The 17,493-nt window shown below is 41.2% G+C and overlaps 1 protein-coding gene across 6 annotated transcripts in view; it reads right to left on the reverse strand.

Annotated features, from left to right (window-relative positions):
• Positions 1-863: 863 nt before the first annotated feature.
• The window catches only part of POLQ (DNA polymerase theta), a 104,812-nt gene continuing 88,182 nt past the window's right edge, over positions 864-17,493 (reverse strand). For 2 of the 6 annotated variants that reach the window (XM_002716640.5, XM_051859269.2), the window contains 6 exons: positions 17,208-17,392; positions 11,725-11,836; positions 9,309-9,433; positions 4,649-4,802; positions 2,254-2,369; positions 864-1,828 (listed from right to left, as the gene is read on the reverse strand). In XM_002716640.5, coding sequence (XP_002716686.1) covers positions 1,715-1,828; positions 2,254-2,369; positions 4,649-4,802; positions 9,309-9,433; positions 11,725-11,836; positions 17,208-17,392 — 806 coding nt within the window. In that variant the 3' untranslated portion in view covers positions 864-1,714. The other 4 variants (XM_070072192.1, XR_007924653.2, XR_011387919.1 and 1 more) reach the window with 4 other exon arrangements.

Raw genomic sequence — 17,493 nt, forward strand, 5'->3', positions numbered from 1 at the left:
CTGTTAAAAGAGACAAAGAAGGGCACTATGCAATAATTGAGAAATCAATTCAACATGAGGATGTGACTATAATAAATGTATATGCACCTAATTACAGGGCACCTGCCTTCTAAAAGAAATGTTAATTGATCTAAAGGGAGACATAGACTCCCATACAATAGTAATGGGGGACTTTAATGCCTTACTTTCAGCAATGGACAAAACAACCAGACAGAAATCAGCAAGAAAACAGAGTTAATGACATTATAGACCAAATGGACCTAATGGATATCTACAGAACTTTTCATCCTTCAGTGCAGATTACACATTCTTCTCATGAGTGCATGGAACTTTCTCTAAGAATGACCACATGCTAGGCCATAAAGCAAGTCTCAGCAAATTAAAAATAAAATCATACCATGCATCTTCTTGGACCACAATGGAATAAAGCTGGAAATCAACAACTCAAGAATCTTGAAGAGTGAAAAGTGAGTTATAGAAGAAATCAAATGAGAAATCAAAAAACTGTTGAGAAACAGTGTTTTTCTTCATATTACTTGTTGAATTCTCTATTTAGTATAGAATTAATCTTCTGTGTATAAAGTTAACTGAAAATAGATTTTAATAAAAAATAAGAATGGAAATAGGGGAAGGAGGAGGAAGAAGGGTGAGAGGGTGGGTACAGAGGGAAGAATCACCATGTTCCTAAAAATGTAATTATGAAGTTTGTATACCTTAAATAAAAGGTTTCCAGGGGAAAGTAAAGAATAAACAGTTCTATATGCTCTGACATTGATGAATAAGCTATGGAATTTGTAAATACAGAATATGGGTTTCTGATACTGTCAGACTAAATATAATTTAAAAACACGTAACTACTGATAAAAAGTTTCTCATAAATACATTTTATTTGAACCACAAAATGGTCATTTCTGTACCTCTGCTTGGGATGATAAAGTATACTCTTTTCAGCCTGGGTATTCTCACCAAGTCACAAACACAGAACAAGGTGTGAAGGGGTATTTCTTTTCACTGTTTAAAGAACAAGATTATTTCTTGGAAAGGTATAATACCTGGATATTTCAAATACATTTATTCTATAAACTGGCAAGAGAAAAGGAATAAGAAACATTTTATGAAAATTCATTCCTAAGTTCCATCCATGCTAAGTCTTACCACTTTACAGAATTCATCATTTATTAACCAATGCTATTTTAAAATACTATTTCAGTAGAATTAAACTGACATTGGTGGGGGGAAAAATGCATAAGGCCTAACCCCATAGTATAAGTGAAACAAATCTTTGTCTGCCTGTGGCTCCCATTGGAGCCTGCACCATGAGTGCCTAACCACAGGACAGGGCTGGCACTGCCTGGAGAGCAGTTTTCCTCATGCTCAGTCCAGCAAGACAAGGATGCAAAGTGCTACGTGCATGGTTTCAAGCATACATTCTGAAGCTGTTTAAAGCCACAATAAATTACAAAATGCTAAAGTCACAGATTTCTTTAAGAATATAATCATTAAACTTGGTATTTCTCCTCCTCTCCCAAAAAGATTTTTGGCACTACAAGTATTAGACCTCTTTATACATTTGGAAACACTTACTATAAAATTAATATCCTAAGTGCATCCAGATCTGAGAATTTTTTCATGAAACAGGTGGAAAAGTAATGTCCATTCTTTCCAGGTGACTCTGCAGTGTGTGATGCCGAAGAGGACTGCAGGAAGTGCACGATTAGACATCAAAGTCCTTGAGCTCTCCCCAGCTGGCACCTATTTTCACTTTCACTTTTAGTTTCACAGAAAGTTTTATGGCATTTTCCATTTCATTTTTGACAATCTGAGCTACCTATACAAAAGGAAAATATAAATAAATGAGGTTAACAAATTCTCTACCCAGTCAAAGACTGTTTCCCAACCCACCCACTAAGAAGGTGATAAGCCAGACTGGGCCTCTTCCTCCAGTCACGCTGAAAACACCAAATCAGAACACAGCCAGGAATCTCCAACTGCTCTCCCTGCTTCTGACACCTTTAGTGGGGATGCTCACAGCTCAGAAACCCTCAGAGCAAGACCCCAAATTATTATCTCTAGTTTCTCCCAAAAACATCCTTGCATCAGGAATTTCTTTAATGAGTATGAAACAGCACTCTTAGCGTGGTCTTTCCCTGTATGAACTTGACATTTATACAGCTAGTCTGGGGCTAAACCTCACGTTTAGGACAAAAAGCTGCTGGCCTGACTTATGGAATGGACACAGTGCTACAAAAATACCTGAACGACATCTTCTTCCGCCACTTCGTACAAGAGTTCATCGTGGAGCTGGAGGATGAAGAAGCCGCCTCTGACCGGGCAGAACACCCCAGGCAGTCTTCTCTTGGGAAACAACCCTACCCCGGGAAAACGTGACAAAGCTGATGAGCACATCGCCGTGCTAGAGGACAGGTGTTTTCAGAGATTCTAAGAAGTTCTTGGAAATTTTAATTAAGAAATTAAAACATATGATTTAGAACTATCAGGAAAATAAATACCTATTGGCTGCTCTCTAGCCTACATATCACATAAACTCAAATCCCCATCAACTTCCTCCAGAAAGGAATCTGACAAGAAGTTAGGGGTGTGAAGAGCTCTGTTCTTATAACCAACCAACCTTTTCTCTCCTTGTATCCCCCTTCCACCATGTGAGTAATGAGGTGTGGGGCCTGATTCCTGCTCTAGGAAAATGAACCAGTATTGTTAGGCAGTGTTGTATAAAGGGGAACACTCTGTGGTACCTTTTTTATGACAAGCACCATCATTGTGGTAGAACTGGTACTTACCAATTGTACTATACACTCAAGACACATCATTCTAAACCTAGGGCCCAAATGTGGGCTTCAGAGAGTGTGTGAAATGCTTGACATTATAGGGCTCCAAAGGCTGTGTGCATCCACTTGGCTAAAACACGATGTACCCCACTAAGCCCCCAGCGCTGACTGCATGCTCCGGCTTAGCTCCTTTCTGACTGCCACTCTTTTGTCCTCGATTTCCCTGACCTGATTTCTGACCCAGAACACCTCGATCCTCTTGTGCCCCGGGTACTCTTCCTGTTCCTGTGACCTCCCTTCAATCCCACTGACACACTGCTACCTTTAACCCAGCATGACTCCACAAAGTCATCGTGAATGGCATATCCACATTTTCTTCCACTCACTCCTAGTGTTGGTATTGCCTGTATCCTCATTTTGACACTTGACACCTGCTATAAAGAGTTACATAAATACTTTAGCCAGGTGTCATATCTTCCCTACCTTTCTTTAGTTGACTTTAAACCTAAACACAACTTTTACTTCTAAATCCTCTGAGCACACAGCACAGGGTTGTTTCCCAAGTGTGTACATCTTCTCTCTACAAATACAAATGTCTATACATACACATTCCCTCCCACAAAATGCTGAATAAGCAACCTCAGATATTCTGTTTGGGGTTGAAGACAATTCTCATTTAAGGAACAAATATACTTTAGTATCTTTGCATGTAAATTAACATCTGATGTAACTATTATCCTCTATATATGAGGGATCTTCAAAAAGATCATGGAAAATGCATATTATGAAGAAAAAAAACTACATGGATTTCAAAAACTGCAGCAAAGTAGGCATGCTTTTAATTCTGTATTTCCAAGAGCTTTCTGAAGTACCTCCATCTGAATCTTCTGGAAATAGAAAACTTCACCTACAGCTCTCTCTATACTTCCTATTCCATCTCGAGTAGCTTATCCTTCCACCCTATGCCCCAAGTCCTCTGACTTCTTTCCAAGCAAAACTAAAACATGGCTGTAGTCATGATTTGACAACCTCAGGGGCACTGAAGTGATATTTAAAGCAGAGAGAGGTATAGGTACATGGCAAAAGAGAAAAGGGAAAGTTATATGTATGTACTATACATGAAACATGGAAAACATGAAACAAGAACAAGATGGCAACATCATAAAGTAACATACATGATGAGTAGATGAATTCCAAATTTATTCCTAGACTTCAGAGAATATACTAAAGGTCAAAAATGGAAATCAAGATGTCTCCACGTGTGGTCTAGGAAGCACAGAGCGTCCCTGAGCCGGCAGTGTCAGCATTACTTTCATGACAGCACCATGGGGTTACTCACCTTTTTTAATCTCATTCTCTCAGAGGCACTCAGCAAGGTAACCAACCATCCTGGTTTTAGACCTCAGAGTTCCATGTCATTGAAAACCCATCAGTCTCCCAGTAAATGGGACACACATTACCCTATTATACAAAGGGTTTTCCAGAGGTTACTGGACTTGTGACATTGTTACAGGATGAATGAAGAAGCAGATAAGAGAATGCAGCTATCTTGTCTTAAGTCAGACATTAAAGAGATTTGCAGAAATGTAAAATAAAACCACCTAATAAAATTCTCTTTTGCTCTGAATAACTGATTATTTTCATAAAAATAACTTCTGTTAAAATTCTTTGTCTTAATTTCTAACACGATAGATACAACACACCTAAGCAAAAGGTCTTTGGGATCCTTAACAATTTCTAAGTGTATAAATACATCATGGCACCAAACACTTGAGAAGTCTTAACAAACAAAATATAAAATACTTCCCCCCCTTTTCTATTTTGATATAATTATCTAAATATGGCCTCACTGATGAACAAACCTGTTTTGTCACTTTGGAGCACACCCTCACGGTGACCGTGGGATTTGAAGGTTGAGTGGAAGGTCTCTAATTGCTTCTGAATGTTAACTGTGGCTATTTTCACTATATCAGCTGCTGATCCTTGGACTGTTGTGTTGATAGCCTGACGCTCAGCCTATGAAAACAACAGGTGCTCTGTTAGATATGCCAGCATGGTTTCATACTTGCCCTTAGTATCCACAGATCACGTCCCTAGAGCAATGCTCACATTTGCAACTAAAATGGAAACCTGGACTGAGATATGGCCCAGGACATCAACTATTAGACTGCATCCTAAGAATAACAACAATAACAACCCAAGACTAGATACGTGGTCAGATTGCTTCAGTTCAGAAATCTTCAATACTCAGGAACCCCAAAACAGCATTGCATTTAGTAGCTCAAATTATTTTATTTTATAAACATCTATGATCAGTGAGTTAACTGGTCTAAACATCAATAGAAAGAATCTATTCCTCCAAATGCTCCTAATGCCAGGATGTAAGTAGATGACTCTTCGTGATGCGGGTTGGAATGTCCTCAGTGCACGCCCCATTCCAATGGCCTCTTGGTCCCAAGTGTAAAGTTCAGCCCCAGTGTTTGTGGAGCCCACTGGTAGGAATCAGAGGTTTTCATGGACTACTGAGGTTAATCAACAGCTGCTAGAGAACCTGCAGATCCTGGGTAGTAAGAACTGCCCAAACCACTGCTGCCAGGAGCTTCTTGGCAGGCAACCATGGCCACTGAACACAACCATCCCGGGGCAGTGGGGAAGGAGGGGTGGATTAATAGCCAGGTGTAACCTCTCCCTGAACACCATTCCTGATGGCCTAAAATGACTCAGAAACTGCTCAAGGGAGGGGGTCAATATAACCTGAGAGGTGCCTGCCAGCACCTGTCACCTGGGCTACACTCAATTTCTGGTAGATTAAAAACAAGTCTATCTAACAGGTATTTAAAGTATCTGTCATTTTTGTCAAATGCTGATGAATCCACTGTAACCTCACTCAGTTGTCACTGTGTAAAGAGTGACAATGTCAGAGTTACACTGACTCCACCTGGAAACTGTGTACCTCCATGTCATAGACAGTATTACTGTGACTATCACGCTGCCTATCTCTGTGATAATTCAGGGCCCCCACTCACTGCCATAAGACTTGAAGTGTTGCTGCCCATAACAGAATGGCCTTGACTTGTTTTGATCAATGAAATGAAAAACCACCACATAGTGTATCTAAGAAGTTCTAAGAACTATCCAGCACTACCCCAAAAAAAATGGGACCCAGATGAGGTCTGTTCCTTCTTTCTGAATTCCAGAATGAAGATGATATAGCGCTAAGCCACATCTGGAGGCAACTATAATATATGAGTGAGAATTTAAGTTTCCAGTAACAATTAGGCCACTAGACCCAGCCCTGCCACTTATATTATCTGAACCAGGGAAGGTAAACAAGAAATGCCTCTCTGAAGGAATCAGATGGCTAAAAACAAAGTGAAGAATTTCAGAAACTAGAGATGGAGGAGAGAAAGGAACCCAAGGCATCAGAGGTCACCTTCCACCCGGAGGCATACCACACTCCGGAAGATGCATCTGAGACGCTAAAAAAGCAGATCTTCTGGTGGTCATGAGGAGATGGGGGAACAAATGTAAGGGTTCGGGGCTCAATAAGTAGAAGGGGGCTTGGTCAATCACCCAGCTACAATCCAAAGTCAACACCCTAAGGACAAGATCAGCTAGAAATCATTTGGCCCTGACAGCCTTGCTTCTAATTATCTCTATCACTAAAGTAGGATCAAAGTAATCCTGTTGATTCTACCCTCCTATAGGAAGCAAAGATGAACCCTCTCTCAATAAAAGTAACATCATAGCTCAGGCCTCAAATACTTCCATGATTCTGATACACAATTTTGACACCACCCAAAAAACCCAGACAGCAAGGAGCTAAGACAATGTAACTGCTTCTATAGAATACTACAAAAAAGGGCAGGCATTTGTGCAGTAGTTAAGGTGCTGCTTCAGAAGCCTGCACCCCATATCAGAGTCCCATGGTTCGAATCTTGGCTCTGCTTCCAATCCAGTTTCCTGCTAATGCACACACAAGAAGGAAGCAGGTAAAGGCTCAAGTACTTGGGTTCATGCTACCAATCTGGGATACTCAGGTGGAGTTTCAGGCTCCTGGCCTCAGCCTAGTCCAGTGCCAGCTGTTGTAGACATGTGAAGAGTGAGTCAGTACATAGAAGATCTCTCTCTCCCTTTCAAATTTGAAAAAAAATTAAAAAGAAAGAAAATGATGAAAAACAAAAAGCAGAACAAACTATAGGACAGAAGTAAGAGAACTATCAGACTATGGACTATCACCAAGTTAATTATCCCATAAGATAGGCATATATTCAAGGACACAAAAAAGACAAAGTTGAATATTTCAACAGTATAGCAAATGCCATAAAATAAAAACAAAATGGAAACTTTACAATGAAAAATAAATTTAAAATCACAACAGGTGGATTATACAGCACACTGAAGGGCAAATCAATAAATTGGAAAAATACATTAAAAAGAAATTCAGAGTAAAACATGGTGAAATATAAACATGGAAAATATAGATATTAAGAAACATGGGGGACTAAAATATAGGTTTAAAATTTAGAAAGTGGGGCCAGCACTGTGGTGTAAAGTGCTAGCATCCTATATGGGCGCTGCTTTGAATCCCAGATCTCCACTTCTGATCCAGCTCTCTGCTATGGCCCGGGAAAGCAGTAGAAAATGGTCCAAGTGCTTGGGCCCTTGCACCCACGTGGTTGACCTGGAAGAAGCCCCTGGCTACTGGTTTCAGATCAGCTCAGCTCCAGCCATTGTAGCCATCTGAGGAGTGAACCAACAGATGGAAGACCTCTCTCTCTCTCTCTGCCTCTGCCTCTACCTCTCTCTGTAACTCCATATTTCAAATAAATAAATCTTTAAAATAATAAAATTTATAACAAGTTCTAGAAAAAAGGAAGGAATATGATAAAGCAATAAAGAAGCAAAGCCCAACAATTTTCTAAAAATCAACAGAAACTATCAAGCCACAGATTAAATCCTAATAGGATCAATTAAACACAGCCCTACCCAAGAGCACATCAATTACAAGAACAGACACTCTTAAGGCACAAAACAATAATCTGATTGAAATCAGGCAGAAAGAAAAATACTGTGTTGAGAAAAAATGTAGAGCACAAAGAGAGGAGCTGGCTGTAGTACACCATGAGTCAGTAAACTACAGGCTGGCCTACCTCCCGTTTCTGGAGATGAAGTTTTGTTGATACACAACCACACCTGCTTGTTCAAGTATTTTTTGTGACTGCTTTTGCACTGCAACCACCAAACTGCACCATGAAGTTTGGACAAGAATGTTAAAATCAGCAAGATCCACAATAGCTTCAAACTGGTTCATTCCCCAAATGCTGGCAACAGCCAGGACTGCATCACACAGAAGCCAGGAGCCCAGAACTCCATCTGGGCCTCCCATATAAGTGGCAGGGACCCGATAAATGGCATCATCTACCACTGCCTTCCCAGGCACATTAGCAGGAACCTGGGTCAGAAGCATAGTAGCTGGGTCTCAAATTAGCACTGACATAGGATACCGGTGCCTAGTGGCAGCTTAACCAGCTGTGCCCCAACACCAACCCCTGGAGGTCTGAGCTCCAGAGAGAAGTGTAGGCAGTTAGGCAGCTGGGTATCTTCAGTACATATAATGGGCTGAGATGGGCAAAACACAAGTTAATTTAGGAAGAACTGGATTATAATAGAAGCTTAGATACTCAGATACAAAAAAATTTTTTTTAATCCTAGTCTGGGCAAATATCATCAATATATCTTTAAAAAGTTATTGAAAGTAGTCTTTTAAAATATTTTAGGTATCCAGATAACCTCTGATGAAACAGCACATTTAAAATAAAGAAATGAGGGGCCAGTGCTGTGGCATAGGAAGTTAAGCCACCGCCTGCAGTACCAGCATCCCACATGGGCACCGGTTTGAGTCCCGGCTACTCCACTTCCGACTCAGCTCTCTGCTGTGGTCTGAGAAGGCAGTGGAAAATGGCCCAAGTCCTCGGGTTCCTACACCCACATGGAGACCCGGAGGAGGCTCCTGGATTCGGATCAGCACAGCTCCAGTCTTTGCGGCCATCTGGGGAGTGAACCAGTTGATAGAAGACCTCTCTCTGCCTCTGCCTCTCTGTAATTCTGCCTTTCAAAATAAATAAATCTTTTAAAAAAATAAAGAAATGAGAGGAAATAAAAAAAAAAAAGAGTAAAATCACACTTCAATGACTGGCTAGTCTCTGAGAAACACCAGCATTGTGGGCATGAGCTGACAAATTAGCAAATGACATCTGAAACAAATAACTACTAGCAAATATGAGAATTCGGTCTATTTGTAACTATTACCAAAGCTAGTCGGCTTCAGGTACCCCAGTCCCCTCAAGTCTGCAATCTCAGCACGTACTGTCACTTGCTTAATGGAACCACTGGTTGGCCTTGCAGATACGGATCCTATTAACGTGCTAGTATTCCTGAAAGGAATATTAGTGTTTAGCCTTTGCTGAAAAGTACGTATCATTGAGCTGGCAAGTTAAAAATCCAGGAAATTCAACATACATGAGCTTTATGATAAGGATTATTGTCTTTAATTCCTGGCAAATATCTGCGTCTTCCCAAAATGGTCTGAACAAACCCATCTCTTCTACAATTCTTCACTGTCTCCTTCATGAAATGATTAATCCCTAAAAAGAAAACACAGAAATATTTAATTAAAACCAAAGTCCATCCTTCCTTTCACTTGCTGGTTTCAATATAGTGAAATATACCAAATGCCATCATACTTATTTAAAGATTTATTTATTTATGTGAGAGGCAGAATTACAAACAGAGGGAGAGACAGAGAGGTAGAGATCTTCCATCTGCTGGTTCACTCCCAAATGGCCGCAATGGCTAGAACTGGGCTGATCCAACGGCAGGAGCCAGGAGCTTCTTCCAGGTCTCCTATGTGGGTGCAGGGGCCCAAGTACTTGGGCCATTTTCCACTACTTTCCCAGGCCATTAACAGAGAGCTGGATTGGAAGTGGAGCAGATGGCATTTTGAACTGGCACCCAAATGGGATGTCGGCACCACAGGCAGAGGCTTAACCTACTACACCACAGCACTGGCCCCTTTTTTGTTGTTTTGTAATTAATTACTTAACTTGAAGAGCTACTTACAGAAGAGAGGGAAAGACAGAGAGACCATCATAATTTTTAACACTAATAGCATATCAAAATAATGCATACGAACTTTCATTTACTATTTATAGACTCAGAAAGTTAGAAACAAAGGGGACTTTAAAAAAATCTAACCCCATCTTTGTTTTTTAATCAACAAAAACAAAATATGCAACCAAGTTCCAAAATAGAGCAGGTATCTAGGTGGTTTTACACTTGCTTTTTTAAACATGTATCTCTATTTCAAAGGCAGACTGGCAGAAAGAGAAGGGAAGAGGGAGAGGGGGAAGGAGGGGGAGAAAGATAGAGGGAGGGAGAATCTGTCCACTATTCACTCCCCAAATGGCCGCAATAGCCAGATCTGGGCCAGACTGAAGACAAGAACCAAGAACTCCATCCAGGTCTCCCATGTAGGCGGCAGGGCCCCAGATACTTGGGAGATTTTCCATGGCCTCCCCAGATGCGTTAGCAGGAAGCCAGATCAGAAGCACAGGAGTCAGGATCTTTAAGACTACTACACACTACTTTTCACAGATTTCCCTTCTAGTCTTTGCTTTTATCATTTTGAGGCTCAAAACATCGCAGTCCCCTCCTTGTTGCCATCTAACTAACAATCCAAAGTCCATACTAAAATTAATGCATGAGTTACAAGAACTACTTCACTAGACACACATATGACCCACTCTCATGTACAGTGTAGTATTCACACCCATTCATATCCCCCATGCCGGCATTCATCCTTTTTGCCTTCTAGGTTCGTTTTATCTTAGGAATCCTTGGCTCCACATGGACTAATCTTGTCACTGCTAATTCCTGTGTATACTCTTTACCACACAATCAGGTCATGGAGACCATGTTGGTGGATCTTCAGTCATACACATGATCTCTGCTTTCTGACTGTTCTGCTCATCCTAAGTAGTAAACACTGCAAATTTTTTTGCACCAAAATAAACTTATCATTTAACTCTACTTTTCTATGAACTTGCTGAAGTATACTTGTGTGTCTATGTGTGTATGTGAGTGAGACAGAATTCATTCACTAAAATGTCTGTTGCTCAAATATAGAAATAAAACTGGTTTTGACAGATTGACTCATAAGGTGGGACCTTGCTAAATTCAGTTATTAGTCCCAATAGCTGGTTTTGTAGAATCCATGTACAAGATTCTATGAAGATCATGTCACATCTAAGTAAGAACTTTTTTTCCTTTTTCTTTCAAATCTGTAACATACTTTTTTCTTCCTGTACTGTAGCATTGGTTCCTTGAGCATCAGTTTGGGTAAAGGACAGGGTTGAGCACAAAAGGACATGAAAGCACTTCCAGGTGACAGAGTGGTGGTTTCTGAGTACAGTTTAGACCACATATGTTTGTCAGAATTCACAGAACTATACAGTTGAAAAGGGGAGATTTTACTGTGTGTGACTATACCTCAATAAACTGCCAAAAGAAGAAATAAACAGTGATATCAAGCTGATGTAGAACAGCAGTTGTTTTTCAGAATTGCCAAGTCAATGGTTCCTGTTTCAACCTAAAGCTACCCCAGATTTTACAGGACAGCCACAGTGAGCCGGTAGCATATACATCAACCATATTTTTGCTGTTCCATCTCTATCCCTACTTTATGATAAAAGCATATCTTAGTAAATAATCATAGTTAATGTTACTTGTCCTTCAAAATGCTTGGTGAAAACTTCCAAATAGGTGAGATTTTCACTGAAAATTCCTTAACAGACTTTTTTAAATTGATACACAATGGTTTAAGATGGCTTGAAAAGAGTTGTGTCTACAAGAGAATCAGCACTCAAGGCTTCTTTACCTGTGTATCTGGATTTGAAGGAGTCAATATAGCAAGCAGCATCGTTTTCTTTAATGCCCATCTGCTCTCCTAAAGATTTAGCTCCCATTCCATAAATGATTCCATAGCAAATCTGAAAGGTAGTCATCACGTCCAGTACATACATTAAAGGCCATAACACGAAACACAAATATGAAGACAGTTAATTAGAATCAGAATTTTAATAAACTTTTATTTCACAGTGATTCAAAAAAATGATTAGAACTTTTTCGTAGATTTACAGAAGGTGATATCCACCTAACACGTTTTCTACCTTTTAGCAGTACTAAATGGAGAGAGAAAGAGGGACAAAGAAAATGTGAATGAAAACGAATGTATGGGGGCCAGTGCTGTGGCGTAGCAGGTAAAGCCGCCACCTGCAGTGCCAGCATCCCACATGGGCGCCAGTTCAAGTCCCTGCTACTCCACTTCTGATCTAGCTCTCTGCTATGGCCTGGAAAAGCAGTGGAAGATGGCCTAAATTCTTGGGCCCCTGCACCCACATGGGAAGACCCAGAGGAAGCTCCTGGCTTCAGATCGGTACAGCTCCAGCCGTTGCAGCCAACTGGGGAGTGAACCAGTGGATGGAAGACCTCTCTCTATATATATGCCTCTCCTTCTCTCTCTCTGTAACTCTTTCAAGTAAATAAATAAATCTTGAAAAAAAAAAAAAAAAGAAAATGAATGTATATGTGTAGTCTATGAAAATAATTCTAGTGATTCAAAAAGAAAGTTGTTTTTTTTTTTTTTTTTTTGACAGGCAGAGTGGACAGTGAGAGAGAGAGACAGAGAGAAAGGTCTTCCTTTGCCGTTGGTTCACCCTCCAATGGCCGCCGCGGCCCGCGCGCTGCGGCCGGCGCACCGCGCTGATCCGATGGCAGGAGCCAGGAGCCAGGTGCTTTTCCTGGTCTCCCATGGGGTGCAGGGCCCAAGCACCTGGGCCATCCTCCACTGCACTCCCGGGCCACAGCAGAGGGCTGGCCTGGAAGAGGGGCAACCGGGACAGAATCCGGCGCCCCTTCCGGGACTAGAACCCGGTGTGCTGGCGCCGCTAGGCGGAGGATTAGCCTTGTGAGCCGCGGCGCCGGCCCAAAAAGAAAGATTTTGACAATGTAAAGTAATACAGCCATTATGGAAAACAGTATGGAAGTTCCTCAAAAAACTAGACGTAGGGGCCAGTGTTGTGGCATAGCAGGTAATGCCACTGCATGCAACACCGGTGTCCCTTATGGGCTCCAGTTTGAATCCTGGCTGCTCCATTTCTGATCCAGTTCCCTGCTAACAGCCTGGAAAAGCAGCCAAAGATGGCTATCTGGGAGTGAGCCAGCGGGAAGAAGATGTTCTCTCTCTCTCTCTCCCTCCAACTCTGCCTTTCAAAAGAAAATAAATAAATTTTATTAAAAAAAAATAACAGAAAAAAAAAAAAACCTAGAAGTAAAACTACCATACAGTCCAGCAATCCTACACCAGATATACTCATACATCCAAGGGAAATGAAATGAAGCTGTTGAAGAGTCATCTGCACTCACATGTTTTCACATGTAGCACTATTCACAAAAGTCAAGATACAGAATCAACCTAGGTATCCACTACTAATGAATGAATAAAGAAAATGTGGTATAAATATAAAATGCAGTGTTATTCCCTCCCCCCAAAAAATAATAAAATCCTGTCATTTGGAGCAATATGGCTAGAACTAGAGAGCATTATGTTAAATATAGATCAGACACAGAGAGACAAATACCACATTATTGTCACTTATAGGCAGACATTAAAAAGTAGCCATCTGAGCTGGTGCTGTGGTGAAGCAGGTAAAGGCCCTGGCTGCAAACCTAGCATCTCATATGGGCACTGGTTTGCATCCCAGCTGCTCCACTTCCAATCCAGCTCCCTATTAACCTGCCTGGGAAAGCAGCAGAAGACAGCCCAAGTGCTTGGGCCCCTTGCACCTATGTGGGAGTATTGGATGAAGCGCCTGGCTTCTGGCTTTAGCCTGGCCCAGCCCTAGCTGCTGTGGCCTTTTGGGGAATGAACCAGTGGATGGAATATCTCTCTCTCTGTCTCTACCTTTCTCTGTCACTCTTTCAAATAAAAAAAAAAATCATTTAAAAGAAAGAAACTCTTGTTTACTAAGTATTGCTTGGGTTCAATTCTTAGTGCCACCATGCACAAGATGGACAGTGTATAAGTCACCTAACCTCTTTGAATCACAATTTCTTCATCCACAAATCAAGGACATGAATTGTTACACTAAAATATTATTATCAGGACTGTGGTGGGTGGGCTAAGCCTCGCCTGCAGTGCCTGCACTACCGCATCCCATATGGGCACTAGTTCACATCCCAGCTATTCCTCTTCCAATCCAGCTCTCTGCTATAGCCTGGGAAAACAGTGGAGGATGGTCCAAGTCCTTGGGCCCCTGTACCCAAATGGGAAACTCAGAAGAAGCTCCTGGCCCCTGGCTCTGGATGGGCCCAGCTCCAGCTATTGCTACCATTTACAGAGCGAACTAGCAGATGGAAGACCTCCCTCTGTCTATCCCTCTGTCTGTAACTCTACCTTTTAAATAAATAAATATAAAAAAAAAAATTCTTGGGGCCAGCACTGTGGCATAGCAGGTAAAGCTGTCGCCTGCAGGGCTAGCATCCCATGTAGGCACCAGTTCAAGTCCCAGCTGCTCTACTTCCAATCCAGCTCTCTTTTAAGGGCTAGGAAAGCAGAAGATGGCCCAAGTCCTTGGCCCCCTGCACCTGTGTGGGAGACCCAGAAGAAGCTCCTGGCTCTTGGCTTCAGAGCAGCACAGCTCTGGTCATTGTGGCCATCTGGAGAGTAAACCAGCAAAATAAAGACCTCTCTCTTTCTGCCTCGGCCTCTCTGTAACTCTGCTTTTCAAATAAATAAATCTTTAAAAAAAATTCTTATCAGTAATTATTATCTATAATTGTTTAGGAAATTGCCTGACATAAGGTTCTATATAAATGTTAAATAAAATCTAAAAAGAGAACTTACATAAAATGCGCATTACAATTCCAAGTAAGAGTGTCTGCTAATAGTAACTGATAGAATCAAAAAGGGAGAGAACAATCCATCATGGGAAGCGGGATACACAGCAGACTCATAGAATGTCAGATGTCCTAAACAGCACTCTGGCCTCAGAATCAGCCCTTAAGGCAGTCAGATCTGGCTGAAGAGCCCGTGAGAGTATTTTAGGCATGGAAACCCAGACACTCTGGGGAAAAGAAAAAAAAAAAAAAAAAGGAGAAGACCTAAATGAAAGATCTCTGTGAGTGAGATCCCAGTGGAAAGAACAGGGCCATCAAAGAAGGAGGTACCTTTCTCTGAAGGGAGGAGAGAACTTCCACTTTCACTATGACCCTGTCAGAATAAGATCGAAGTCGACGAACTCAAAAGGCTTCCATAGTCTTGGCAACTCATGACTAGAGCCTAGGGAGATTACTGACGCCATAAATAAGAGTGTCAAATTGTTAGGTCAACAACAGGAGTCACTGTGTACTTACTCCTCAAGTGGGATCTCTGTCCTTAATGTGTTGTCCAATGTGAAGTAATGCTATAACTAGTACTGAAACAGTATTTTACACTTTGTGTTTCTGTGTGGGTGCAAACTGATGAAATCTTTACTTAATATATACTAAACTGATCTTCTGTATATAAAGATAATTGAAAATGAATCTTGATGTGAATTGAATGGGAGCGGGAGATGGGAGGGGTGCGAGTGGGAGGGAAGTTATGGGGGGGAAAGCCATTGTAATCCATAAACTGTACTTTGGAAATTTATATGTACTAAATAAAAATAAATTAATTAATTAATTAAAAAATAAAAAAAAAAGAATTCCAAGTAAGGTAAGTAGAGGGTCCCTCCCTCTTAATGCATTGGGGGGGGGGGGGTATCTTTTTTATATTCTTTTTTCTTATACTTTCTTATCTTCTTGGATTTCCTAGTGTTTTTTTTTTTTTTTTTTTCATAAATCACTACATGCTGAGATCTCAGAAAGATGCAGACTCAATGTCAGTGCATGGTGACGTAGGTCAAACTTGGTGTAGTCGGAACAGTATTAAATCAGGTAAGAACCCACTAAACAGAGGCAGCTATCACAGGTGGATAAATGAGTAGGGGAAGAAGCAGAATGCCTGAGTTCTGGCATTCGGGATTTATCCTATCTCATTCTGCTAGATGACCTCAAGCAGATTACTACAGCTCAGGCTCCTCCCCTATAAAATGTGATTCTAATAATAATACCCCTCTCAAGTGTTGATATCAGGATGAAATATTTGAGAATATCACCTATTTTACATAGGGTTTGATTCTTGCCAAATGCAGAACCCTGGGGTAGCGAGGGCTGGGAGAGAAGGGGGTGAGGCATGTAAACAGACAGCAGAAGTGTGAATGCAAAGTGACAAAGCAGGGTCTCAGAGCTGAGCACTGTGCCTCTACCTCAACCATACTCTTGTTCTCTGGAAAAGGGCATCAGCCTTCCCAGCAGGTGTGGGGTAAGGAAGGATTAACATTAATTCAGGCCACAAAATGGGTGAATGAGCCCTCTGACTCTCTCTGTGCCTAAGAGCCACCAAGCAGTAGCAAGTAACAGTGACCACTTCAAAGGTCCAAGGGCAGCATGCAGAGTCCCAGGTGGGTGAGTTGACCAAAGCTGTCGGTTACTAGAGATGCTTCACAGCTCTGCAGTGTTTACTTTTTTAACAAACATTTATGGGGCACCTTCTATCCAGTGCATCTAGGCTTGATGTTGTGGGGAAATATACACATGAAAACACAGAACTATCAGAGGACGCTTACAGCTGAGAAAGAGATGTTAGAAATAGGTTTGTGCGTATACATATACACACACACACACTTAATCACCACCACCACTACCACTTTTAAGTAAGCATCTACTGAGTATCAGGTGCTGTGAGCAGCCATATTACAGTTTTAAATACACATGGCTTTGCTGACAGTAATGGCCTCAGACCTCTGTATAGTTGATACTTTCCCCTGCTTCTAAGAAGAGCTTGATTTTTTATTTGTTGGACTCTTTATGTAGTGGAGCATTAAGCCTTTGATGATAACAGTCCATTTTTAAAATGTATTCATTTATGCAACATTTACCAGGCACACATTTATCTCAAGGGCACTATCGCAGTACAGTGAGTTCAGCAGGTTAGAATCCCAGCAGCTCACTGTGGCCATCTGGGGACTGAACCAGCAGATAGAAGAGATCTCTCTCTGTGTGTCTCCTCCCTCCTCTCTCTAACTCTGATTTTCAAATAAATAAATACTTTTTAAAAATGTTATCTCAAAAAATATTAAATTGGGAAAAAAGAACTCAATGAATATGATAAGCTCATATGAATGAATGACTCAAAGACAGAGAAACTGTTCGAACTGCAAATAATTGAGACTTCTAATTTTTTGAATCATACACAATAAGCATGTTCCCTAAGATCACCTGCTTTGCCTGTTGCCGCAGATCATCTCCAACAGATTCAGGCTCCATCATCCTCCATTCTGCTGCAATGCTCCTGAAAACATCCTCCCCAGTGTTTAATACTTGAATGAGACGACGATCTTGTGATAAATGGGCCAAGATCCTCAACTCCAGCTGAGAGTAATCAGCAGCCAATATTAATCCACCTGAAGGAGAAATGGCATTAGAAATGCTAATACAAAGTTCCATGCAATGCTATCCAAGTTCTGTATAATAGAAATCTAGTTCTAACCTAGAACTTGGAGAC

Source organism: Oryctolagus cuniculus, chromosome 4 (assembly GCF_964237555.1).
Source record: "Oryctolagus cuniculus chromosome 4, mOryCun1.1, whole genome shotgun sequence".
NCBI lineage: Eukaryota > Metazoa > Chordata > Mammalia > Lagomorpha > Leporidae > Oryctolagus > Oryctolagus cuniculus.